This window comes from Epithele typhae (genome assembly GCF_022376455.1).
Source record: "Epithele typhae strain CBS 203.58 chromosome Unknown BXZ73scaffold_3, whole genome shotgun sequence".
NCBI classification, from domain to species: domain Eukaryota; kingdom Fungi; phylum Basidiomycota; class Agaricomycetes; order Polyporales; family Epitheliaceae; genus Epithele; species Epithele typhae.
Genome location: NW_025954194.1, coordinates 88,419 through 113,268, shown reverse-complemented (window position 1 = coordinate 113,268; position 24,850 = coordinate 88,419). Strand labels below are relative to the sequence as shown.

The window sequence follows — 24,850 nt, the reverse complement described above, 5'->3', positions numbered from 1 at the left end:
GGAGGTGGCCGAAGGTACCAAGCTTCGGCCGCGTTTGTGTCTTATATTGCGCACATGCGCTAGCGAAACCCGCACGGCGGCCGCTCGCCAACGATGTGATTCAACCGAGAATACGTAACAGTGCAACTCCCAAGAGGCCGCGACCGTTTATGTGATGTGCGTGCTATTTGTGTACTGTATTCACTGTGCATACGGAGATCAACCCTGGCCAATACCTCACAGTTTTTTATGCGGTACTTCATTATAGTAAGTGAGCTAGTCGCCCCAACGAGGCAGTCCGATTGGCTGTATTTTGCCATAGAATAAGAATACAATAGGCATAGCGCATGGTGGATGAATTGCCGGTTCGTGGAACATGCCTCATACCAGCTCATATCACATGGGCTGTGCAAACCTTCGGGAAGTACACGTAACAGAATTTGAGTCAATGAATAGTGGTTCAATTCTTTGTTGCAGTGCTATACGTAATTTGAACTATCCGGGTTACTTCCGATCTCTGGTAGTATATCGGTTAGTACACGCGCTTGTCATTGCCCTCAGTGTCCGCGCGAAAGCGGGGTTCGACTCCCCGCCAGAGAGTGTTTTTCATTTTCTTGCTCCGTAGGATTACTCATATTCTGTACAGAATACCATCTGCGTGCAGTGCTACATCCACGCTATATACGCACCTTGGAGTGATGACGTGTTTGAACAATTTTAAGAAGTGACATCATGGAGGGGCTAATTGTTCGGAGGCCACGACAAATCAGCATTCTACAAAAGATCCGGATCCTGCGTGTATCGTGGTTACATTCCTGGCAGCAGCAGTGCAACCCGGATAGACGTAAAAAATGAACGACCGGACACAGACTACCACGTGCACACAGATTGGCCACACCGTGTCGTCATGGCTAGTCGACTGGGCGAAGCGCGCGGGCATGAGCGCATGAGCGGTGCAACCCGGTGTCGTTTGACACCAGACAGGGAGCCCCAATAATTGATCTATCTGCCAGTGGAGCTACTCGTGTGCGCTGCCGCTCCGCGACCTGGGTCCGCTCTACGTGACCTGAGAACCGTTACCAGTGCGCATCGGGGAGCCTGGATACATCTGAGGCCAAGTGCGAGCGGCGCGAAGGTCCTTGGATTGGTGCGTGGGGGAGATGAGGCGATGGAACCCACCGGACGGTTGGGTGGAGGCGGGAGTGTCGGAAGATCTCGTGGCTCGGGGTGGGCCGTGTGTGCCGGGAAGACCAGCCGGCCGAGGACGATTCGACGGCTGGACGAGGGCGATGGAGCGGTTGCGCGTCGCGACGTCTTCGTCCTCATCCCGAGAAGCACCCTCGTTTTTGCACCCCCGCCGCGCTCTCCTGCGGGACAATCCTTTAAATGCCAACACTGCGCTGTTAATATACCCACTTCCCTGTTCCGCCCCCCTCTGTGCGCTGAGCCCGTTCCTTACCCCACCCGACGGTCTTCCACCATGCTCGCAGCATCTCTCGTCCCCGTTACAAACACCCCCGGGTCACACCAGCAGCCGCAGTCACATGCCGGTGACGCGGACCCGTTCGTCACCTACGCCCGGTCCCTCCACGACTATACCCTCCGCCTGTGGACGGAATCGCGGAGGATGGCGGAGGAAAAGGCACGCCTCAAGGCCGCCACCAGGAGGGCGGTGGCGACCGCGCCAAAGCGTCAGCCCGATGTCAAGGCCAAGCCTTGAGTTCATCGAGCGTAGAGCCGTAGGGTGAGGTGCCTAACACAAAATACCAGGTGAGTTTACAGTATTGTACAGCGCGCTCTATGGCGCACTCACTGCACCTCCCTGGCAGCGCTCACGTCCTGGGATGTGCACGTCGATATCCTTCCAACCTCTTTTCCTTGCGGGCTTGGTTCCGGCCTTCTGTTCGATATTTAGCGGTTGACGGCTTGCGTTCTCGCATCCACTCACCTTACTACCCCTACCCCATATCCAGCATTGTCCCGAGCGCTATCCATATGATATCATCCACTATCGTCGCTTTCTCTGTGTTGTATTGTATATTTGCCATCCGTATCGCGTAGAAGACTCACCAGGTACTGTCCACGACTTGCTCGACCATCGTCTGTTGGGAACGACGTCTTGCCACATGCATATTATGCCACGAATCTGTAGTCCATGGAATACACGACTGTGCACACTTCGTACGCGGGGGAGGAGATTCTCCGGGTAACCACCAGCCACCATCGCTTTAAGCATCGTCGTCGAGGTCTCCGAGAGCCCAGACCGACGAGCGACCAAGTGGCGGAGGCCCCTCCCGGCTCCGGAGCCCGGGCCTGGCACCAGTAGCAAAGACGCGAAGCGCCCATGTCCCAAGTCTGCGTTGACGTCGGTTGCAAGGGGCGGCCTTCGAACGATGCAACGAGCTCGTTCTCCAAAACTACCGCTCGACCTGCGCCAACAGCCGTCTCGCTCTTGCTGAGGGGCCAGCGACCCTCTCCTGCCGCTCAAGTCCCGCGCAACGCTCTCTATGTCCGAACTCTTCTCATGCGATGACAAGCCTGTCTCATCCCCGGCGTGGCCCCGGCGCTGAACAACGAGAGGACGACGAGGACCCCTGGCGGACCGGTCCCGTCCATTCAACGCACGTTCGTACACGGCGCCGCAGGCCATCACCGCGTCCCGTGTTGGCCCTTCGAACGTGAGCTAAATATTCCCGACCCCCGACCCCCGCCGCTTCCCTTAAAGCCACCCGCGCTGCTTCGTCGATGCGCCGCACACCCTCCGCGCTCCTCGTCGCAGCCGCCATGGTGTCGCGCAAGTTCGCCGGCGTCGCTGCCGCCGCTTCCGCGGTTGTCTTCTCTGTCGCCGTGCCCGCCGCTTCCGCCGAACCCGTCAGCGCCGACTCTGGCCCTCTGAGCTTCGGTCCCTTCGCGGTCACCGCCAAGGGCGCGTTCCCCACGTCCCTCTACAGCCACTACTTCAACAATCCCACCGCGACCTCGGCCCAGCCTCAGCCGGTGATCTCAGACCCAGTCACGGTGAGACTTTGCGTGGCTATACGCGTGCATTCTGGGCTGATCGCGATTGCTCGCAGCACAAGACATACCCCCTTGAGCTCACGAACCCGGACACGATTCCGAAGGTGACGGATTCTCTCCGCGCGCGCTACGGCATCGTTCTGAGCGCCGGAAATACCTTCTAGAACGACACGAAGGACCCGCACCTCCTTCCGCCCCAGGCGTCGTCCACCAAGCTTCTAGAGGCCGCCTTCCAGCAGGTGCTCTCCATCGCGAGCAACCCCGTCTTCGGCTCGGACAACTGCCAGCGATGCCAGGCCGCTCTCGAGGTCGGCAAGTTCCTCGCCATGGCAACGCCCGAGCAGGGCCCCGCACTCGCCGTCCGCCTTTGCGACCACTTCAACTTCAACAGCAACTGCGAGGCCCAGTTCGGGATCGACGCGCTCGGCGGCGTCGTCACTCAGGTGATCGCGAACGCTGATGTCGGCGGCCTCGATGGACAGGTAGGTCAAGTGTAAGCCGTGGCAAGCGCTTGTACTCAACTCTATCGCACACAGATGCTCTGCCAGAAGTTCGTCGGTGGCCTATGCCCCATCGCGCCCACTACGCAGCTCAACTTGACTGGCTGGTTTGCTAAGCCCAAGCCAGACCCGCTCCCAACACCGAAGAAGCCTTCTGGCAAGCGCATGAAGGTGTTGCACCTCTCTGACCTGCACATCGATCCTCGTAGGTATCATTGATACCGTTCGATCCCCAAAACGTCCTGATATCGGTCTAGGCTATGCTACTGGAGCGGAAGCAAACTGTTCCGGCCTTTGCTGCCGTGCGAACAACCACAACTCTGCCAGCCCGGACCAGGTTTTGTTCCCTGCCCCTCGCTTCGGCGCGTACACCTGGTCCGTCGAATCCGTCAACACTGTTTTTTCGGACACATACTTATATATCCCGCCAGCGACTCCCCTTTCTCGCTGGTCACGGCCGCGCTCTCGTCGATTCCAATTCTAGCCGGCACGCAGAAAACTGGCTTTGACTTTACGGTCTACACCGGTGACTTGGTCTCGCATGACTCCGAGAGTCAGCTTTCTAGGGACTACGTCATGTACACCGAGGTATGTAGGCTTTGTAGATGTGATGGGACACCCGCTGATATGTGAGTAGACCGTCGTCTACGACCTGTTCAGGAAGCTCCTTGGCTCTGGCCCTGTGTATGCTGCACTTGGCAACCACGACTCGTATAACCAGTTAGCCTCCAACGTTCACCTAAACGGCCCATCTCATAGCTTGTTTCAGAGCCCAGGATGCCCCTCACTCGCTCGGTGGGAAGCTCGCGGACCAGTTCAGCTGGTAGGTGAAATGTCTGATTCCTGTGTTCTCAAAAATTCACTTCGGAGGACAGGAACTACGATCACGTCGCGGCCCTTTGGAAGCACGAAGGCTGGATTCCTCAGTCGGCGGTCGACTTGGCTCGCGCACACTACGCAGGCTACATGGTTCGCCGTCAGGATGGCTTACGAGTGATCACCCTGAACACCGACCTCTGTTGGTTCCTTCGATCTTATCTGCAAGCACCTATCTCACTTAAGATCGCTTCTCAGGGTACTCTGCGAACTACTTCGCATACATCAACATGACGAACCCCGACGTTTCCGGGATGCTCCGGTTCCTCACGGACGAGCTTCAAGATGCTGAGGATGCTGGCGACTCAGGTAAGACGATTGCATGTTACCCATCTTGGCTGGCTCATACTCCATGAATATAGTATGGATCCTTGGCCACGTTCTGACCGGTTGGGATGGCACCAACCCGCTGCAGAACCCAACGGATCTTTGTGAGTTTCCGCGTGACCATTTTCATATCTGGGGTTCCTGACCAAATGCCCATTTATAGTCTACCAAATGTGTGTGACGTTCGCTGTGGAGCAGATGTCTTCGTCAATGCTCACGCTGCATTCGCAGCGCCGACCGCTTCTCGCCTCATGTTATCAAGGGTGCGATCTTTGCCGCTTACGATGGCGAGAGAATTAAATGACCTTTCGTCGCCAATAGCCGTCTTCTGGGGTCATACTCATGAGGATCAGCTTATGGTAAGTTCAGGCTGCCGCGCCCCGGAATCAATGCCTTATCACTACCCCCAGATCTATTACGCCAACAACGCCACCGTCCAGAGCGCGGAGAGCGCGCAGCTCGCTGGTTGGGTGAATGCCTCCGAACATCCTTCTGGTTGGTGAACCATTACTGACACGATTAACCAGATTGGGCCATCGGTCACTCCCTTGACCAACCTAAATTCCGGTTTCCGTGTGTACGAGGTCGACTCCGCCGTGTGTATCTTCCCTTCTCCCACCCGCTGCCGTCATTCACTCATCAGCCATCCTACGTACCGCCCCGTAGACGTTCGAGATTTTGGATGCCCACACGTAAGTTCCATACCATCTGAGGCTCACACGTTTTCCCCGAGCGCTCGCCTGAACTCACATCCCGTCACATCCAACAGCTGGAAGAGTGACGTCAACAGCTTCTCGCAGCTCGACAACCAGACTGCGCTCGGGCCCACGTACGAGTATGAGTACAGCACCCGTGCCGCGTACGGCGCCAACGTGACCGGCTGGGGCGCCAACGATCCGCTCAACGGAACGTGGTGGCACCTCGTCACCGAATGTGCGCCTCTTTTTCTGACCCGCCGTTGCGCATGTCGACCGCTGACACGCTCGCCCCTCCCTTACTCTTGGCGCTGCGCCTGCAGCCATGGAGGCGAACTCGACTCTGATGTCCGACGTACGTCGCACCCTTGCGCCCTTGCGGCCCTGAGGAACGCCTCGCTGACATGGTGACGGTCGTCGTTCACAGGTGTTCAACGGCTTCCAGGGCAAGGAGTCCGCCCGCACGGAGCCGTGCACCGGAAACTGCGTCCCCGCCCGGATCTGCTACATGCGGTCTGGCAGCGCGTCCATCGCGAAGCAGAACTGCATCCCCGGCTTCGGCTCCGTGCAGTGAGTTCGAGGGTCGGATGCTCGTTTACACTTTTGGGAAGGTGTTGGGTAGGAATGGAGTGCTTTGTATTGAGGTTTTTACTGTGTTATGTGGCTTAGATGAGAGGAGCCGCTCGTGTGGTTGCTGCCGCTGCGCACTTGCGTTGGTATGACGAATACACGCTTGATGTTGCTACTAGACCACCGTCGTGATGACGAGGCATACTTGCAACAAATACCCGAAGCCAGGATAAGTGTAAGTATCAGGGCATGGAGAATTAACAGTGCTCTGCTCTGAAAGCGTTGTATCCGTGATGCCTCCGCGTACTCGTTGAAAACTGTGTAATCGATGCGAGTCTGCGACCACCGCAGGGCATAGAGGTATCGTCTTCTCTCAAGCACACAAGAGAAGATAGCAAAAAAATCATGGTATATCATGAAGGTTTACATCCTGTTGTACAACATTTATCCAGATATCCAGACACACATGCACAACGACTCCATCGGGCCCGCCTCGACCACACCCGTTCGAGGTGCGCGCCGCTTAGGACTGCGACGGGTTGTTCTCCGCGAAGTACTCGTGGTTGTCGGCGTTGAAGACGGCGTGGTCCGGGTTGCTCGACGCGAGGGACTTGGCCGAGGACTGGCCGTAGACGTAGTCGTCGGTGCCGCCGTTGGCGGTGAAGTGCGAGGCCTCGTGGATGAGCGTGCCCGCGCGCGAGTCCGTGCCGGTGTTGGGCGCGGACCAGAACGCGCCGCAGAGGTAGATGTGGCCGTAGTCGCTGGGGTAGACGTAGGCGTACGTGCCCGAGTCGGTGCACGTGCAGTCGTACGTGAAGGAGGAGTAGGAGCCGCCCGAGATCTTGGAGAAGTGGGACTGGACGGTCGAGTGCCGGGAGGAGGTGTAGGTGCCGAACCAGGTCGTGTAGCGCGTCGTGGACGAGGTGTGCGAGTTGAGGTAGCTGTGTGTGCGCGCGGGCGCGGGTGAGCGGACTGCTGGGGAGAGGAGAGCACGGGGAGGGAAAACGGACCTGAGCGCGGACGCGGCGTAGGACTGCGCGGAGGAGGCCGCGGTCACGAGCGAAGACTGGCGTGAGGACGAGCAGCCGTTGTAGGATGCGCGCCTCTCGAGGGGGCGAGAGACGGCGAGCTTGCCGGAGAGGGCGGCGACGTGGGCCTCGGCGTCAGCGCGGAGCTCCTGAACCTTGCCCTCGGCGTCGACGTAGTGGAAGAGGTTGGACGCCTCGATGGTGTACTTGCCCTCACCAGAGGTGGTGAAGTTGTATGCCTTCGAGACTAAGAGCAGTAGGCGTCAGCGTCTGGAGCACATCATTGGGTGACAAGGAAGAGACTGACGATCGTGAGTGAGGGTGAAGGAAGCACCAGGGGCGAGGACAGTGAAGTCCTCGTCGGAGGCACTGGCGGCGACCGTGTCGAGGGAGTACTTGGCCTTGACGCCAACGAAGGCGGGGGTCTCGCCAGACTCGGAACTGACGGCGAAGGCGTTGGTCGGGAGCGTGTGGAGCGCACCACGGACGTCGTTGATGAGCTTGAGGGTCTCGTCACCAGTGTTGGTGATGGTGGTGGCAACCTTCATGTTCTCGACGCCGGTGAACGCATCGCCGCCCGAGACCTTGAGGGACAGGCCGGGGGCAGCGGAGACGGAGACCGCGGACGCCGCGAGGGCGATGAGAGTGGCGCGGAGGGCGGAGGAGAACATTGCTCAAGAGTGAGGAGGGTGGGGCTGGACGCGGTTGACCGGTTGACCTGCTGTTCAGCGACGATTCTGGCGAGGTTTATATACCGTCGAGACAAGCGACAGTCGCGCAATGCGAGCAAGAAGCACTGCCATTCCCGCCGATGGATAAGGAGCATGTCGCATGCAAGAGGAGGGCGGGGGGGACGCCAAGCCTTGCCGTCATTCGGGTCCGCGTGGTAGGATGATACTAGTTGCAGCGGGGTGCTCGTTGTTGCTATGCTGAGAAGCTTGCAACACATATGTGACCTCTACTGCGGGGCAGGTAGTTGCGCCGCCGGGAAGAAGGATCGTTGATGGCCAGGTTGCGGGGCGATCCACAGCAGATGGCTGCTACGAGCAGAGCTTCGCCGCTCGTCCCTGTCCTGGGCCCCTGAGAGCAGCCGACAGGACACCGAGCGTATGCCAGGTCCTCTGATAGAAGATGGCAGAGCACAGAGCCTGCAGGTCTAGAGGAACAAGCGCGATCAGTGCATGTGTAGGAGGACGGAGGCATTGCAGTTAACGGACAGCTGGCGAGTAGTCCTCGTGGGGGCAGCATAGCGAAGCACCACGCATTGCGTAGGCTTGGCGGAGGTGGTCGCGAGCATGGTTGTGCCGCGATAAGCCGAAGCCCCTCGCCGACGCTGGCAGACGCTTCGACGTTCCATGTGCCCCGGGCGCCCCCGCCGAGGGATCCCGGTCCAGTGACAGGGTCGTTGCAGTGCTCGTCTTCGTCGTGGTATTTCTCCTATCTCCCCACCACATGGCCCTCGGGTTCTGCGTCCCTTTCTCTTCCCTGCCGGGCCCAGCATCCCCCGGACTCTCCACGGGGTCACACATCGACACGCCATCCGGCGAGTCTCCAGTGCGCCCTAGGTTGTCGGACGAAGCACGGTATTGTGGTAATGGCCCACCGGTGGAAGAAGCTTCAGTCTGTTGGCCGTCGACAATGCCACAGACCACACCTTTAGATCTCGATGGTACCAAAAAGACGACTTTGCCAAAGATAGAAAGTCGTAAGAACGGCCTTTGCGGACCCGTTCAGCACAATGGGCTTGCCACTCGTAGGCCACGTCGTGACATGAAAAAGACCACAACACTCGGGCCACATTTGTTCGATGACCGGCATATATACACAAACTCACACTGACAGATCCTCTCTGCTACACTCTCTGGTGGTACATCTCAGCTACGACACTGGGCCCAGCATGCTCTCCATCACCTTCAACAAGAAATCTCAGCCAGTAGTGCTGCTCGCCGAATCCTCGCTGCCTTACACCGAGGTGACTGTCACCGAAGACACGATGTTTGGTGCACTCGCATTTGACGGCATCCCGGACGCCCTCGCTTACCAAGGCGCACACACCTTCTACCGGGGCTACATGGAGCGCTACGACAAACCCGGCGGAGAACGGATCCCTTCGGGAGGCATACACGAGGTCGCGCTCAAGTGGGTCGCGGGTCCTGAACGCGTCCCGGGCGTACGCCGCGAGGGCTCCCTGTACATGGGCTCCCTCGCGCCTCTCCAGGGCTCGGTCGTCCCCCGCTGCTATGGGCTTTTCTCCGGTATCGTTCGGGGCGTCGAAATTGCTTGTCTGGTGCTCGAGTGGCTTACTTCCGTGCCGATAACCGACAAGCATGAACTGAAGTCAGTGTGCTTTCTTGCGTTCGCCCCCTGCCAAGAGATAAGCTAACCAGCGGTCGCGTGCACCTGCAGCCGCCAACGCATGCTCGCCGGCATTTCTCTTCATGCTGTCGGAGTCAGGCATGGGCGCTTACTGGGTTTCGGCCACTTCATCCCTGTCAGCGATGGGACGTTCCGTGTGGTGGGCTTTGCAGAGGGGCGGGTTCACGAATGCGCGGGAACCACGATACTTTCTAGAAACACATCAGGAGACCAACGGCCTGACGAACAGTGCGACGAGTTAGCCGTACTCGAGTCGCGTTTCGGCGTCGATGCAGAGCGTAACGGCGACTGGGTTCGCTGCGCCAACGGGATGTATCCGGCCTTTGATAACAGCTTCTTTTACAACTACACGGCCAGGAAAATTGTAATACCATTTCCACGTTCGCCGTAGAGGTAGAGCCATCTGTCGAGCACCATCCGCTATGTAATATCATGTAGCAAAGTGTACAACATATGTGGTCTAGTCAAATCCGTCTATCCTAAAGCTACAAGGCCACCATCTATCTGCTATACCATCAAAGTTCGTCGCCGAACGCACCCCACCCAACCTGATGTCCACACCCCTCCGCATGCGCATCACCGCGCGGTGGCCCTGCAAGACACAGCAGCGGACACTCATATCGGGCCCTCCCATCGCTCCCTCGACCAGCCAGGTCGAGCACGAACTCGCCCTCATCCGTGACGTACTCCAGCCCTGCGAGACCCTGCTCTCCATGCTCCGCCCGCTCTTCCCACACCGGCGAGCCCGCCGCGGCGAAGCGCACGATCGTCGCGATCCCGTTCCGCCAGCTGGTGAGCCGCTGGAGGCGGATCGACGACACGCGCGCGAGGCCCTGCGCCCATCCGCGCGCGAACTCGGCGCGGATGGCCCTGGCCACCTCCGCGTCCGCCGCGACCCCGCCCGGGACGCTCGCCGCGACGGAGCGCAGCGCGGGCGGCGCGGGGAGCACGCGCACGCGGTCGTCGCGCCCCGGCACGCGCGCGGGCGGGATCGTGGCCGTCCACCTCGCGGGGACGGCGACGGCGGGCTTGCGGAGCGAGACCGTCGCGGTCGCGACGCCCTTGCGGCCGCCTTTGCTGCTGCCCTTGGTTTGGGCTGGGGCTTGGGCCTGCGACTGCGGCTTCTTCCCCTTCGAGGTGTACGCGGGGCCGCCTCCTGCGCGTCGAGGTGGGCGTAGTAGGTCCCAACCCAGGTCCGGAGGACCTTCTCGCGCGCGTTGGCGCGCGCGACGCCGACGAGTGCGAGGGCCTTGCCGAGCTCCGCCCACTGCGCGAAAGGCTCGCCGGCGTCGGCCTGGACGTCGGTGCGCTGGCTCACGATTGGGCAGCCGTCGAGGATGATGGTCTGGACGTGCGGGAAGTGCCCGAGCAGCGACTCGAGGTCGCGGCTCGAGATGTTGCACGTCGACACATCGAGGAATTCAAGGGAAGGGAGGGCGTTCGGGAGAGCGTGCAGGTGACGGCTGACCTGGCGGGCAGGCACACGAAGGCGGAAGAACCTGACGTCGCGACAGCAGGGCGACACGGCCAGCTGTCCCAGAGGGTCCAAACGGAAGAAGACGAGAGGTTGGGCGAAGTTGGTGGGGGCCAGGGCGGAGTCCAGCTGGTCTTGCACGATTGAGAGCGTCCGCAAGGTGTGAGAAGGCCACGCGGACAGCACGACGAGCGTGGAGTCAAAATATGCGCCCTTGCGGAAGTTAGGTGCAGCCGAAGGGAAGAGTGGAATGTTTGCACACCTTCAGGAACTGATAGTATGACGCCTTCTGCACGCTGACAAAACGTGAGCAGAGGATAAGACAGTGGGATGCACGAGGAGTACTGACTATGGCCTGAACCGCATGGACAGGAAGCGCAACAACGGCTTCGGCTTGGCGAACATCTGCTCAAGGTGCTCCGGAGCGAATGTCGGGCCTACGTTCATGTGCAGCCGGATCACGTTCGGAAGCAGGGCGAGAAGGTTGACGAATACATCTGCGTCTACTTTCCAGGCCTCGAACGAAAACTCCCGGACAAGCGCGGCGTCTGCGGGTGCATCGCGAAGGCGAAGGTAGAGTTGGAGAACTTGCTCAGGGCGTCTGAGGCGGATGCGGTCGAAGAGGAGATGGGTGGGAAAGCCGGTGTTAGGCCCGGCGGCGCGACTGAGAGCTAAAATTGCCTGGTTGTCTTCCGAGTCGAAGTAGGAAGCAATGGCGTAGTAGAGCTCGACTGGCAAGTCCGTGAACGAAACCCCCATGCACTTGCAAGGATGGCGGGGGAGCGTGCGGGGTCAGGGGAGGGGGCAAGATGGTATCGGCAGGACATCTCTCCGCGCCATCCCACTGCCTGATAGTACTCGTTCTCACGCACTCTCAAGTTGCATCGTAGTCTGAGCTATTCACCCCAGCTTACTTCTGATTCGGAGCGTTTACAACTATGCGGAGTGTTAAATATCGTATTAATGACCGGCTACAATAAACTTGACAGTGATATCCGTCGAGAGTCGCCTTCCAGCTGGGGTTTCTCCGGATTGGGTATCCACGGGACGTCCTTCAGGAGCCCGGCGTTCGCCCTGGAAGCATGGTGCATGGCCAGCGTGAGTTCCTTGCAGTGACAGTCTTCGCTCAGGTGCTCAGCGTCGATCCAATACGAGTTGTTGCCGCCCAGGCATTCGTGGTGCACCGCCGCAGAAAAGTCCACCACGCGCACCGACCCGTCTTGAGCCCGGAGAAAGTGTCGGCCGTCCAGCCAGCAGAGGGCGTCGCCCTGTGCGTACAACTGGCCGTGATGGACTTGGGCCTTGTGGAGATCGGCCACCGCCAATCCGCGCATCCGGCTGGGCGCAGAAGCCAGATCAGATGGTGCATGAGTACGCGACTGACTTGGGACTCACACTTCATCTCGCGTCGGGCTTTCCGCCATCTCCCAGCCGCTGCTCGGGCACCACTCGAGCACCATGCACCCCATCGGGGTGCCACCGAAGTCGCCGAGGAAAAGCCCGTAGAATACTGGCACAGTGATCCCCTGGAGCTTGTCCAAGAGGCCTTCGTACATGGTCGCCTCCCAGCACAAGGAAGCGACGGCAGCAGAGCCTTGCGCCCACTTGACCGCCACTTCCGTAGGCGAGGTGATAAAGTTGTTGAATGGCGGACCAAGCAACATAGGAGGCGCGATTTGAGAGCCAGGGGAGCGCTTCACCACAGGTCCTTTGAAGCTGGTGCGTTCGTGAGGAGAAACATTGGATTCGAGGACGCCTTTGAAAAGCCGCGCGCTGTTGACTTCTTCGGGGTCAGCGTGGTCGATCCAAGCACTGCCGCCGAGCCAGCGACCCGGAAATTTGTCCTCGTCGCAAACAACCAGCACTAGGTCGCGTTCGTACTGCCGGTCCCCGTTGTTAGCTTGCTTGAGGACCCATCGGAGCCGATGGTCAAATCCCTGGGGGAAAACCACCTCGATCGAGCGCGCCGCGTCCCGCGCAGGCACGGATGTCTTCTCGGTGAAGGTCCTCGGGAAGCCCATTGCGTTGAGCGAGATATCGCGGAGAGCCATCGGGTGAGGGGGAGGGAGAAGGGAAGGAGAAGCGTTGGAAGAACCCGAGCGGCAGCCGACGTTTTAATGACCACTGGCATTGAACGTGGTCAATCATGCAGCTTTGCCTCGTTGCCAAACACCGAAAGGATCGTCGCGGTATGGACATTTGATGCGGGGATAGACATTGTCCAGTGTCTGCCACAGATTGCAGTAGCCAGGCGCCTCGAGGACAAAGCGTCGTACAAGCAACCGCGCCACTCGCAAAGCAAACCTGCGTAGGTACGAAAACGTTCTGAGACTCTGAGTGGTGTGTGATTAACAATCGTCAAACGAATGCACGCATAGATAGAGCTACATGAACCGATTACCACAACGCACGAGGCATCCTGTCCGCCACCCAGATCTTGACAGTCTCAACCTGTACCTGCCTTCCATTCGGTGTCGAGCAACTGGATGCCACGGTTGGTGAGTCTTCTTCGCCAGATGAGCATTTCTCCCTGCACCCCTGCTTGCCGTGCTCGATCCGACATGCCGCTTCCGAGCCACTTGACGTCACGCGCCCGGACAAAGCGCAAACGAGGCAGCTTTGGCAGCAGGCGCTCGAGAACCAGCCAGAAATCTTGCTTGGGCCTTGGGATAGATATAATTTCTAGCTGGCTGTGTTTCTCGGCGTTGGACATGGTGAGGGTGGGGAGGGGAAGTTCGAGGGAAGCGTGGCGGAGGTTGGGACAGACTTCTAGCAACGTGGGCGGAGATGGGAAGAGGATAGTCGGCCACTGCTTCAACGTGTACAGGTGGAGGGATGTGAGCTTTGATCCATGAGCCGCGATGATTCGTGGGACGAGTGAGGTAGGTACGGAGACTTCGTCATAGGGCGTGAGAGTAAGGTGCCGCAAGGAGGGCAACTCGGAATGCAGGAGGGCGAACAGGGTAGGCGATGAGGGCATGGATAGCGCGGCAACCTTGCGAAGGTGTGGAAGGTGTGTCGCAACGTAGCCGGTCGGCGGTTCTATTGGGATGCTATATTCCATTATCGCTTCGCCTGTGTTGACGCCTGTCCCGACGATCTCCAATTCTTCCAGCCTGCTGCAGGCGCGAAGGAGTTCCAAGAATGCGTCTTCGTCGATGCGAGGGGAGGTGGGAAGCTGTATACCTCGCAGAGTGCGGATGTTTTCTACTCCGTCCCGGTAGGTGATACTGGAGAGCACACGTCGACTGAACGGGTTGTACGGGTGGACGACGAGATGGTTTAGGAATGGGACCAAAGGTAAGAGCTGATTGAGCGTATCGTCGAGGACGAGGGTCTCCTCCTGGGTGGAACAACGAAGTGCATCCATATCGAGTGTTTGGACCCATCTTCCTGGGGCGGAGTAGGGGATTCGGCGAATGGAGTCCCACTGCCTATCGGCATCCTGAATCCGCGCTGTCAACCGCACAAGCATGTGTAGGGATGATATTTGGATGTATTCGTAGTAGATGGGTAGCACTGTAACCTAAAGGTCGCGTGAGCATGGAGCGGGCCGGGGATGGGATAACGCACGGTAAAATCCTTGATACGAGGAGCAAATGCAACTTGAAGTGAGCAGTAGTCGACACCGGAATGGTAGCATCGGCGTCATAGGATGCGAAGAGAAACTCGACGATCCCCGCCATACTTCTGGGGGAAGGGGCTTGCATATAGAGCGATGGGGCAAGAGCGGGACGAGCGGAAAGCGACCCGGCAGCCGTGCAAGTGGACGAGGACAGAGCCAGACGGGCTCCGTGGGTGCAAGGACGACAGTGCTCATCGAGGGCGGGTGCGATGGCCGTGGATGGTGTGCATGGCACTGCAGGTGAGGGAAGGAGATTGGGCGGAGGGTCGAGCGGAGAGGGACATGGTGGTCGTGAGACACCTAGGCCTACGCCCAGAGCCCCGCGTCCATCCCGTCCCGCTCCGCTGATCCGGGCCTCAATCGGCCGAATCGGAGCAACGACCGACGCTGGAATCACGGTTTGGCGAGCCGTGCCTGACTAACTTGGCTGCTCAATGAAAGTCGCTCTTTGCAGAACATGCTCGCATGACCGGCACCACGGCATGCCGTCAATACATAATAGCCCCATGAAAAGATACAACTTCGCTCTACTGTTGGCCAACACACGTCTTCCACGGCATCCCCCTTTCTACCCAATTCCATTGTCCGATGAGTTCTGACCGGTGACCCTCCAATGTCCCCACAACTTGTAATACCCTACGTGTCAGATGAACAAATTTCCTGAACGTATACACCTGCCTACAACGACAAAGTAATCAGTAGCGGGGTATTTCCACAGGCAGAAGCAAGAACTCCTGCGCACGTTGAGCATAGTTTTGAGTCGAAGGCAAACGGCTACCAACCGGGAGTTGGCTGGGATCATATGAACGCTCACAACGACGCATTCGAGCTACGAAGATATGCACATGCTTCGTATGTATAATGGGCAGACAGGCTGATGGTCCAGTTAAATACATGCCATGGGCAACGCGCTCCCTCGTGAGAGCAGCGCACACGCAAACTCCATAGGACACCAAGCCTGCTTGAAGTTTCCCGTGCGCTACCAGGCTCACCGGAAAGGTCGATCAAGATGGACTTAGCCATTTGTCGGACCCAGGATATCGCTCATTTCCTCCAAGAACTTGCCGTAGTCGTCCTTGTTCTGCGGCTTTCCGTCTTTCGCAGTTTCCAGCTTGGGCCGTTTTGACGGCGGCGCCCCGAATTTGCCCTGAAGAGTGCTTAGCAAGTCAGGTCTTGAAGCCGGCGCGGGCTCATCCGCGTCATACTCGCCCGCGGCATCGACCGCAGGTGCCGCATTGACCTTCGAGCCGCCCGCTTTCTTCCTCTTCAACGTGGCAGGCACAAATGCCGTGGCCTCCTTCTTGAAGTCCCGGAGCACAGGTTCCGCGGAGATAACTGCTGAGGTTGACGGCGCCGGCGGTGAAGTCGACGGACCCAAACGAACGCCGCCGGATGTAGGTTTTGCAGGTAGGGATGCATGTTGAGGTAGAGTCGACGGTCCAGTAGCCTTCGCCGCTCGGTGTGCCTGGAAAGTCTGATGAGGTATCGAGGAAAGTGGATCTTGCATTGCTCTTGTGTTGGTTCCTTTGCGGGGATAGAACCCTGGTGGTGGTGGAGGCATTGGTGACTGCTGCATATGGCCCGGTGGGAACGGAGGAAATGGCATCCCAGGAGGCAATGGATTGACAAGAAAGCCTTGTGGCGGCGGGGGAAGCGAAGTTGGGAAACCTAGGGGTGGTGGAGGGAACATTCCCATAGGCAGAGGTGGAGGTGGAGGAACAGACCCGCCTTGAGGTAGCATAGGCATCCCAGGAGGCGGTGGAACTGCAAACGGTAGCGGCGGAGGCATCGTGACAGATGGGGGCTGGAGTACGAGCGGAGGCATAGGTGACTGGTCTATAGGAAGAGGTGCTGGAGGTACTCGCGTTCAGGCGGGAATGAAATGTATCTCGCGTGAGAGCACATACCAGGTACGCTCGGAGGCGGCCCTTCTGGCATGGGGATGTCATCATCACTATTTTCCTCTTCGTCCGCTGGGGGAGGACCCTCTGGTAGGGCGATATCATTGTCTTGGGCGCATAAACGTTTCAGCACTGTGCACACGTCCAATACAACCCAAACATACCAGACTCTTCTTCCACGTCACTTTTCACTTCATCGGGTAGCAACGCTGTACGGCTAGTGAGGATAGGGCGCAAGACGCGATCATAAAATGACGTACGACGCTCTATGTAGGGCATACCAGGCGGTGGCACTCCGAATGGATTCAACACCGCGTCATAGTAGATACTCCTTTCTGGATGACGAGGCAACCCATTCTTTTTGAAGAGGTTTCTTGACTTCGGAACGACATTCTCTTCCTGAACAGCATCGCGCGAGCCTTCAGGTCTGCGAGATTTGAAGACGAGTTTCCTGTGCTCGGGGTGTTCTTGAACATAATCCTCTTTCTTCTTCGTAATCTTCACAAGCTCTGACTTCAGTTCCGCGAGACGTGCCTTGTCGGTACCGGACGGCTCAGAGCTGGCCTCGAGTTTCGCGATGTCATCCTCAAGGTCTGTGATGTGTCAGTTGTTAGAATGCACGAGTGCGAAGGATGGGACCAACCTCTTGTGTCTTTCTTCACCAACGAAAAGTCACGGGCCTTCGCACGATCCGCCTTATTCTACTACACGGAGAGGCTATGAGCACGGAGGGACGGCTGAGACGCGTGCAGCCACTTGCCTTCTTCAGCTCTTTCTTCCTCTGAGCCTTTCCTAGAAAGCAGTGAGAAGTTGCCGGTGGCGAAGACAAAATTGCGCCTACTGTACGCGTCTGCAGGGTTGGCAGATTTGCCTTTGGCCATGACGAGAGTGGAGAGGGAGAGTCGAACCGAGGTGCGCGCGGGCGGGGTGCGACGCCGGTCGGGAGCGAAGCACGTGCGACAGAGTCATGGGCGACTGTCTCACACCGAGTCCTTCAGCTTCTCCCTCGACTTGGAAAGCCACCTCTTTCGCCCTCTAGCCGTGTCTCGCGCTCTGCTTGACCGCCTCTTACTTGCTAACTGAGAGGACTTAGCTGTCTCGTCTCAGAACATCATGCTCACCCCTTCCAACGCAACCCATTCCCCTGCCACTAATCAGACTAAGCGTTCGTCCAAGCCGTCGACGCAGTCTCTCAACCATCTCCTCAACTTTACACTGCCCCCAAGGCAGCCCAACTACAATCAGAGCATTCCTCGCAGAGCGAGGAAGACTGGAGCGCATCATGGCGTGTGGAACAAGGAACGTGAGTATCTAGATCCATTGCGCTATCGCTACCTATCCTGACTCCGAGCAGGCTTCGTGAATGCGCAATATCGCTTCATGATGAATCCGAATGGTGATTACACTGTACACTTTGCTGACCCAGATATGTAAGCACGCTTGATTTTCACGTATTCTCTTGCCTGCTCATCCTACAACCGCCAGCTATTTTCAATGGCAAGACATCCTACAAGTGATTGTATCTAGAGGTGACTCCATGGCCGCACTCTCGGCAGACCAGTCCTCCCAAGACGGCGACGTCCTGACCTGTCCCATCTGCCTATCGCCCCCTACTGCTCCCCGAATGACCAAATGCGGCCATGTACGCATTATATCCCCTCGCGTATCCCGTCACACTGACTGCCCTTTACAGATCTATTGCTTCCCGTGTCTACTACATCTGATCAGCACCTCTGAGCAGCCTAAATCGGTCAGATGCCCTATCTGCCATGACTCGGTCAACGAATGGCAACTGAAAGCTGTCAAGTGGATGAACAGCCCTTCGCAGAACGACGCCGACGACATCATGGAGGGTTCTTCGTCCTCGGCTTCGCTCGACCAGGATTTAAATACTTCTCTCCGCAATGGTTCAACACTCAAGATGCGATTGATCCAGCGGCCTCAAATCACAACACTGGCGCTACCTCGATCGTCAACCTGGCCATCGGACTTGCTCCCTCCTCACCAAGCACCCTTCCATTTCTTGCCTGACGTGAAGGAGTTTGCCAAGTTCATGCTCGCAACACCGGCGGAGCTAGTGGCGGATCTTTCGAAGGATCTAGACGACCTCGCCACCGAGAGGAGATTACTAGCGGGCATGGGCGACGAACTAGGGAGTGTCTTCCTCGACGCCGCTGACGCCAAGGTCCGACACCAGATTGAGAAGGCATCGGCACTTGATACACCATTCTTGCGCGAGGTAGCGGAGACAGCCCGGCATATTGCTCAGCAGCTTACGGAGCGAGCCACCCGCGATCGCCAACGCAAGGAGGCATCTTTACCGCCGACCCTGCCCGAAGAACTGCCCGAGGCCTTCCTTGCGATCCAAGGCAGTGGACACACTACTGCCCCAGTTCGCCCTCCGCGGGAAGTGAACTCCATCCCGACTTCAGGACGCGTCCCACGACAGCGCAGAAATCTCAATCCTCCTCCACCCTCAACTTCAACATACTACTATTATCAAGCTGCTGGCGGACTGCCGATCTTCCTTCACCCGCTTGACATCAAGATCCTCTTCTCCCACTTTCACTCCTACCCCGCATTTCCCGATGAGATCACACTCCGCGTGGAATCCATTACTCCGAGCACCGTCAACGATGACCTCCGCAAGCGCTGCAAGTACCTAGCCCACCTACCCGAGGGTGCCGACGTCGTCTTCGTCGAGTCCGATCTTACGGGCGTCGTCGGCGGCGATGGCCTGCGCCCCTTCGAGAACGCGCTCCGCCTCCGCCGCACGAAGCGCAAGGAGAAGGGTCGCCGGGACGACAAAGCTCGCGCGCGCACCGAGGAGCGCGAGAGGGAGCGCCTCGCCCAGACCTGGGGCTTACCTGCTGCGTCCACGCCGCAGACCGATCTTACATCCCCGACTACCTGCTCGAGCCGGACGGCGCTCACACCCACGCCTACGCAGCAGAAGCCGCCCGTCCCCGCCGCAGACGGCCCCGGGCGCGTGGGGGGCGCGCAGCTTCGCGTCCACCGCGCACGCCGCGTCTGCCCGCCCGCTCACGCAGCGGACGCCGGTCTCGGGTGGCGCGGCGGCGCGGAGGGACCCGGACGAGGACGAGTGGGAGCTCGACATTGCGTTCCACGAGCTCGAGCAGCGGAGCGCGAAGGCGGGTGGGAAGAAGAAGGGCAGCAAGATGGTCGTTCTTGGCAGCGGCGGCGGGCGGCGGGCGCGGTGACTCTTGCTCGCTGCTCATGAGGGGGTGTACGATGGGAATCCGGAGCGGGGCGGCGAGTGTTGCCGGACGCGTGCGGCAGGCGTTTGGTGTGGAGGAAGATCGGCAGACCGGCAGATGGGGATGGTCGGTGGGAACACGGAGTTCGCGACGTGCCGCGGCAACAGTCTACACCAACGTCTATTCTCATGCTGTCGTCTTGGCTTCCAGTGACGCATATCCATGTACAGCACCGAGGACTCAATTTCTGTAGTATCACCACAGCATCACAATTAACACTACAACTTCCGTAGCAAACTCATTTGTTCTCGCGTGGGTATGATAGACTCGCATTGACTGATCGTGACGTGACGGACAGTAATATTGGTATGTTTAGATTGCAGCTGTACAGTATGGCGATAGATATGATGCAGGCTGCGCTCAGCAGTGAGAGCAGCCTCCTTGCATACTAGCCGAAGAACAACATGATAGACGCGGTCCGGGGCAAGAACCAAGCAAGCACAAGGGAGTAAATAAAGCTAGTGACAACAGGGGGCAGCGCGAGGAACGGATATCTACTACGGTGTACGTACAGATGCAAGACCGAGGTACGGTTCATGAATGTTCGTCATATTACGCAGCGGAAGGGCGTTGGGACGAGACTGCTGAGCGTCTCAAACGATCTGCAGGTAATTGGATGGCGCACTGGAAGCGGAGGTCAACCCTCCATGCTTCGACTGACAACGGGTAGTACTCACTTCCAACTGTCCCGTCTGTTTTCCTTGCTTGCCACCACTTCCCGTTCTTGTCGAGAATCTCAAGGATCTCTCCCTTGGCGAAGGTGATCTCGTTGGGATCGTCCACCGACGCGGTGTCTGGGCATCGGCGCCCCCGGCGTCAGCGCACACCCACACGCACACAAGACGAACGAGACGACGAGAGACTCACAGTTATACAACGCCTTCGCCCTGTACTGATGCGCATCGCCCACCCCGCTGTCCGAGCCCACTCCTGTCGTGGCGGGCGTGACAGGCTGCGCGCCGCCGCCGCCTGCACCGATGCCCGCAGCACCCGGACCCATGAGTGGCGACGCGGGCCCGATGCTGCCCTCCCCGCCGCCTATCGACCCGGGGCCGGCGTTGCTGCCGAGCTGGTTCATGCTGCCCGCGCCGAGGCTGCGTGGCGCGCCACCCTCCATGCTGCCCGCGCGGAAGGAGCCGTTGCCGCCGATGGGGCCGGCCATGCTGCCGCCCATCTTGGTGTCGTACATGGGCCCGATGCCCCCGGTGGAGTAGCCGGCAGTGTAGCCATTGCCGGCGCCGCCCATGTTCATCATCGAGCCCGCACGGGTGCCGCGGCGGCGGCGCGAGGGCGGGGTGAGACCACCGGTGCCGAGGGAATTGAAGACGTGGAGCATGAGCGAGTCCTCCTCCGAGGTGAAGTAGAGGACCCAGAGGATGTCGACCATGGCGAGGATGAGCCAGCCGGCGGACATGGCGTCCAGAGCAGACGAGCCAGAGAAGATGCCCTCGTTGACGCCGAGCACGGCGAAGACGATCGCGATGGAGCCGAAGGTCGCGATTTGGAACCGGTGCATGGCGATAGAGTCGGTCGCGAGTGTGTGGATAATGCCGAGGATGAGGAAGAGCTGCAGGAAAATGGCGAACCATACCACTCCAACGCGGCCGTTACCAACTAGTATGCGGATATGCGGAAAGGCAGGGAGAGTTTTAAGTCCGGTTTTTGGGACATGAGCGGAACGGTAAGGACTCACGTTGGGCGGTCGCCACTGCCTGGCCTATGAACGCAACAAACCATCCTATCTGTGATCGAAGACGCGTGGGCAATGTGAGGCAAGGGGCGAGGGAAAGGCGTGCAACTTACAACGGCGAGGATAGTTGTGAAGAGGAAGAGGTAGTGGGTGAGGATGGGGGTGAAGTCGTAGCCCTCGCTTCCACGGGGCGGCATTTTGGACGGAGGAGATATGGATGGGTGGAAGGAGGGACAGGGGTAGAGGAGGAGGAGGAGGAGGAGGAGGAGGAGGAGGAGGAAGAGGAAGACGGTGGAGACGGTGCGCAGCGGTCAAGTTGAACGCAGATGACGATCCTCTCGCCGCCAGCGCGGGCGCCTTCTCACGCGCGTCTCCCCGTCCGAGGCTGTTCCCCCGCCGCCGTCCGACTTGTCTGTTAGACGACACCTGCGCTTCCCTCTGGCTCCCATCTCCTGCCGCGGTCTACTCACGCTGCGGCCCCAGCATCACTCGGCCTGTGCATTTGCGCCGTCCGCTTCGCCGCGGCGGGTTACTTTTGTCTCAGGCCCCCGCGCCTTCTGCCGTCCTTCGAACGTCCCAGATGCACATCGGCGCTTCCACACCATCCTGTTGTCTCTTCGCATGGCTCGCTCAAAATAAGTAAAGCAAAAAGGTGAGCACAACACCGCTGTAGGCGATGTTGGCAAAGGACATGTATTCACACGCGCGTTCGACACACCAGCAGTATGTCCCCTTGCCGAACGCGGGACAGCGCGGCAAAAATGATATGGATAAAATGGCAATACGCGAACAACTTGCATGGAACCATCGCTGATATTCGTGAGATATCAACGCACAATAATGCTTCCCTGCTTGCAGGTTTGAGTTATTTGTACTGGTGCCCCACATATATGGCTGCCAGCGGCATCAATGAGAATACATGTGAAGACACGGTTGTCTCTCCGAGGTATCCGGATTCCAGAGGCCTCACCCTTTCCTCAAGGTCGCTGCGGAGCCGTGCCAAGATAGAGGTGAGTGCTTTCACTTTTCAGGACCTGTTACCGGATATGTTCACGCCACGCACCTCATGAATCTCCTGGCGGCCTCCCGCGCATGGTCTCCGTTGTGCAACGCCATCACAACCAGATCTGAGATAGGGCTCACATGCGTTCGGGGGCGGGTCTGGCCCCGGGAGCGGACTACCGACGACGCACTCAGGACCGCGGACAAGTTACCACTGACCAGATGCCTCAGCCTGGTGATTTCGCGGGGTCGATCATGTCTGTAGGGGCTATACCTTGTCGGACATGCTCCCGGGCATCGACCGGCCGATGCCCTCGACTCGTTGTTGAGAGATGGCTTCCGTGGGCCGCACTATCTTCCAGTGGATGGCCTTCGTCGTCTGAACTTGCTTTGCGGGTCTCTGTTGCAGAGGAGGACGCTGGGCCGCAATGCCGATTCGGGTGAATGCCAAGGACACCACGTTTACGAACGGCTGACTGCAGCAGGAACCAGATCACGAGCGTGTACGACGAGTCGAATGTCAAAGGCGCACGAATTGGCGCAAGCTGTCAAGATGAGGCAGGCCGTCAGCCGGATGACATACGGCTGCAGGCCGCGCACCTGTCCGGCTCACCGGCCACCGATTCAGGCGCGCACACTCGTCGAGTCCAGCTCGAGAGCGAGATCCCTGCCAGCAGCCCTACCACCGCCAGCCAGCTTGCAGTCCCCCGAGCCCTGCCCTGGCCCCTCTCCTAAGCCTCCTACAGAGCCCAGCGGGCGGGTCCGGCGATCGCCCAACCGCTTTTGTCTAGCGGTGTGGCGACGATCCAGGTGCGATCGCTTTCACCCGACACCGCAGCTTACGATGCCCAGATCACCCTCCCCGCTCGCCGACACACACGTAACCCCGTCCCCTGCGGACGCACCCACCGCCGCGTCCCGCCCAATTATAAACTCCAGGCCGCGCACACCTGTGCGCCCTCGCCTCGTCTGGTCCCCGCCAGAATCCTGGTCCTAGCTTGTTTCAGCTTAACGCCTCTGCTTCAGCACCCACTCCAGCATCCACCTTGGCCCACTTCCCCGACCCCGGCCGCGTTCTCGAATGGGAAGCCGGCTATGACTCTCCCCACCGCCTCTTCGCCCGGCACCCCCAACGCGCAACTACGCGTTCTAACCGCTGATCGCTTCAACCTGACCTGTTGCCCGATGGTGGAGATGCTCGCCACCATACGAACCGGGTTCAATCTAGCCTTCATCGCCGTCGCGAGCTGCGCTCTCGCGATTCTCGGGATAGCTTTGGTATCAATCCATCCCTCTACCTAGCTGATGCGGTCTCTAACCGTCATGCAGAGCGTTCTTACCAACCTGTTCGTCTATAGAGACATGAAGGAGCCCGTCAAGGTCGGATATGAGCCTCTCTCCACCTCAAGCGGATCGGATCCCTCTGTGTCTCCGGCTCGGAAGCAATTGGCTCGCCCTCCACCGTCCCGGGGGCGTTCCCCGTCTCCGGCCCACTCCGAATCAGACACTTCGCCATTGCGCGAAGAGTTGCGTTGCGACCTCGCGGGCGCGCGACGTGCGCGTAAGCTCAGCTCCATGAACCTCTCTTCGATCGATAGCGCTGCGGATGCCATGGAGAAGGGGGACAAGGCTCCCAGGTCGCCTCCTCACGGCAATTTCCTTCGAAAGGTTCGCAGCACACTTGTGCCAGACTGCTCTTCATCCGTCTCGGTCGACGCGCGTTCCGTGGACACCGTGGACACGCCCTCCGTGGACGTACCCACGATGGATGATCCACGATCGAGTTCCAGCCGTGTCTTCAAGAAGATCAAAGTCCGCCACGATGAACGTGAGTGGAACCACATCTTTGTCGCCCAATTGTCGTCCCTAAGCACCTGGATGCTCGTCAGTCCGTGATCGATGTCTCGTACGCACCCAAAGTCTGCCCATGACCAAGTCGAAGCAACCACGCCCCGTCCAACGCACCGATCCTTACCAAGCCCCTTATTTTTTTCCCACGCCGATGTCACCAGGCGCGAACACGTATCTGCAGGATGTCCTCTCAGAGCGGCATCGCGCAGCACAGCCAACTCCGCGCAATGCACCCTCCACGGAAACGGTCTCCCCAATGTCCACCGCCTCCCTTCCCACTGTTGCGGAGAGCGCGTCGGTGGAGGAGAGCTCTGACCGCCGGTCTCGCGGGCGCAACCGGTGGTCGCTTCACCTTCCGAGGCGGCTTCAGCATAGCACGGAGCGGAGACGGTCGGTGGACCCTGCTGAACGGGTTTCTCCGAGCGAAGACCGTTCGAAGGGCCCTCTGAGCCACCATCGTCGGTGAGTCATCAGTATATCACGTCGTGGCGTGCCAATGTGTGCGAGCTTACGCGGCTTTTTGCTTGCAGGCGCCACGGTGCTGGAAGTCATGACTCACTGAAAGCTGCGTAAGGATTTCCTGAGCCCTCGATATTGTTTGCAAGCCGATGTTTCCTTCCTTTCGGTTAAGTTTAATCGCGTTCTGAGATTTTGCGGGTG

General features: G+C 59.0%; 11 protein-coding genes and 1 non-coding gene across 12 annotated transcripts; 6 read left to right on the top strand and 6 right to left on the bottom strand.

The window, feature by feature from the left end:
• Positions 1 to 493: 493 nt before the first annotated feature.
• BXZ73DRAFT_t19 lies at positions 494 to 579 on the top strand. The gene has a single exon. It is a non-coding gene; the product is annotated as a tRNA-Asp (tRNA).
• Positions 580 to 1,459: 880 nt separating this feature from the next.
• Positions 1,460 to 1,639, top strand: BXZ73DRAFT_21942 (uncharacterized protein; the record flags this gene model as incomplete). Its single annotated transcript, XM_048017632.1, has 1 exon — positions 1,460 to 1,639. A coding segment is annotated over one exon (180 nt), but the record flags the coding sequence as incomplete, so codon positions are not given.
• Positions 1,640 to 2,763: 1,124 nt separating this feature from the next.
• On the top strand, positions 2,764 to 5,969 carry BXZ73DRAFT_39633 (sphingomyelin phosphodiesterase; the record flags this gene model as incomplete). The annotated part of the gene is made up of 19 exons (XM_048018421.1): positions 2,764 to 2,997; positions 3,054 to 3,101; positions 3,162 to 3,479; positions 3,534 to 3,702; positions 3,755 to 3,872; positions 3,929 to 4,085; positions 4,135 to 4,217; positions 4,267 to 4,320; positions 4,373 to 4,515; positions 4,572 to 4,682; positions 4,736 to 4,808; positions 4,932 to 4,963; positions 5,022 to 5,059; positions 5,111 to 5,170; positions 5,228 to 5,296; positions 5,367 to 5,392; positions 5,470 to 5,633; positions 5,719 to 5,750; positions 5,823 to 5,969. 19 exons carry the CDS (start codon positions 2,764 to 2,766, stop codon positions 5,967 to 5,969), a joined length of 2,076 nt encoding a protein of 691 aa, XP_047882375.1.
• A 519-nt stretch (positions 5,970 to 6,488) lies between these two features.
• Positions 6,489 to 7,664, bottom strand: BXZ73DRAFT_39922 (peptidyl-Lys metalloendopeptidase; the record flags this gene model as incomplete). The annotated part of the gene is made up of 3 exons (XM_048018473.1): positions 6,489 to 6,906; positions 6,976 to 7,240; positions 7,301 to 7,664. The coding sequence occupies 3 exons, from the start codon at positions 7,662 to 7,664 to the stop codon at positions 6,489 to 6,491; spliced, it is 1,047 nt and encodes a 348-aa protein (XP_047882374.1).
• A 1,400-nt stretch (positions 7,665 to 9,064) lies between these two features.
• On the top strand, positions 9,065 to 9,760 carry BXZ73DRAFT_39345 (uncharacterized protein; the record flags this gene model as incomplete). Its single annotated transcript, XM_048018357.1, has 2 exons — positions 9,065 to 9,330; positions 9,400 to 9,760. The coding sequence occupies 2 exons, from the start codon at positions 9,065 to 9,067 to the stop codon at positions 9,758 to 9,760; spliced, it is 627 nt and encodes a 208-aa protein (XP_047882373.1).
• Positions 9,761 to 9,884: 124 nt separating this feature from the next.
• BXZ73DRAFT_86992 (uncharacterized protein) lies at positions 9,885 to 11,602 on the bottom strand (the record flags this gene model as incomplete). Its single annotated transcript, XM_048024377.1, has 4 exons — positions 9,885 to 10,441; positions 10,486 to 11,056; positions 11,106 to 11,139; positions 11,193 to 11,602. 4 exons carry the CDS (start codon positions 11,600 to 11,602, stop codon positions 9,885 to 9,887), a joined length of 1,572 nt encoding a protein of 523 aa, XP_047882372.1.
• Positions 11,603 to 11,814: 212 nt separating this feature from the next.
• Positions 11,815 to 12,507, bottom strand: BXZ73DRAFT_39314 (uncharacterized protein; the record flags this gene model as incomplete). Its single annotated transcript, XM_048018349.1, has 2 exons — positions 11,815 to 12,181; positions 12,239 to 12,507. 2 exons carry the CDS (start codon positions 12,505 to 12,507, stop codon positions 11,815 to 11,817), a joined length of 636 nt encoding a protein of 211 aa, XP_047882371.1.
• A 782-nt stretch (positions 12,508 to 13,289) lies between these two features.
• On the bottom strand, positions 13,290 to 14,663 carry BXZ73DRAFT_86991 (uncharacterized protein; the record flags this gene model as incomplete). Its single annotated transcript, XM_048024376.1, has 3 exons — positions 13,290 to 14,369; positions 14,434 to 14,511; positions 14,532 to 14,663. The coding sequence occupies 3 exons, from the start codon at positions 14,661 to 14,663 to the stop codon at positions 13,290 to 13,292; spliced, it is 1,290 nt and encodes a 429-aa protein (XP_047882370.1).
• Positions 14,664 to 15,483: 820 nt separating this feature from the next.
• BXZ73DRAFT_86990 (WW domain binding protein 11-domain-containing protein) lies at positions 15,484 to 17,250 on the bottom strand (the record flags this gene model as incomplete). Its single annotated transcript, XM_048024375.1, has 7 exons — positions 15,484 to 16,319; positions 16,376 to 16,477; positions 16,534 to 16,578; positions 16,630 to 16,962; positions 17,013 to 17,070; positions 17,130 to 17,161; positions 17,211 to 17,250. The coding sequence occupies 7 exons, from the start codon at positions 17,248 to 17,250 to the stop codon at positions 15,484 to 15,486; spliced, it is 1,446 nt and encodes a 481-aa protein (XP_047882369.1).
• Positions 17,251 to 17,482: 232 nt separating this feature from the next.
• BXZ73DRAFT_86989 (uncharacterized protein) lies at positions 17,483 to 19,590 on the top strand (the record flags this gene model as incomplete). The annotated part of the gene is made up of 5 exons (XM_048024374.1): positions 17,483 to 17,672; positions 17,724 to 17,799; positions 17,855 to 18,011; positions 18,063 to 19,243; positions 19,320 to 19,590. The coding sequence occupies 5 exons, from the start codon at positions 17,483 to 17,485 to the stop codon at positions 19,588 to 19,590; spliced, it is 1,875 nt and encodes a 624-aa protein (XP_047882368.1).
• Positions 19,591 to 20,240: 650 nt separating this feature from the next.
• On the bottom strand, positions 20,241 to 21,534 carry BXZ73DRAFT_39178 (uncharacterized protein; the record flags this gene model as incomplete). Its single annotated transcript, XM_048018324.1, has 5 exons — positions 20,241 to 20,271; positions 20,321 to 20,441; positions 20,515 to 21,261; positions 21,341 to 21,389; positions 21,451 to 21,534. The coding sequence occupies 5 exons, from the start codon at positions 21,532 to 21,534 to the stop codon at positions 20,241 to 20,243; spliced, it is 1,032 nt and encodes a 343-aa protein (XP_047882367.1).
• A 1,900-nt stretch (positions 21,535 to 23,434) lies between these two features.
• Positions 23,435 to 24,235, top strand: BXZ73DRAFT_96524 (uncharacterized protein; the record flags this gene model as incomplete). The annotated part of the gene is made up of 2 exons (XM_048027099.1): positions 23,435 to 23,617; positions 23,669 to 24,235. 2 exons carry the CDS (start codon positions 23,435 to 23,437, stop codon positions 24,233 to 24,235), a joined length of 750 nt encoding a protein of 249 aa, XP_047882366.1.
• Between the last annotated feature and the right edge of the window lie 615 nt (positions 24,236 to 24,850).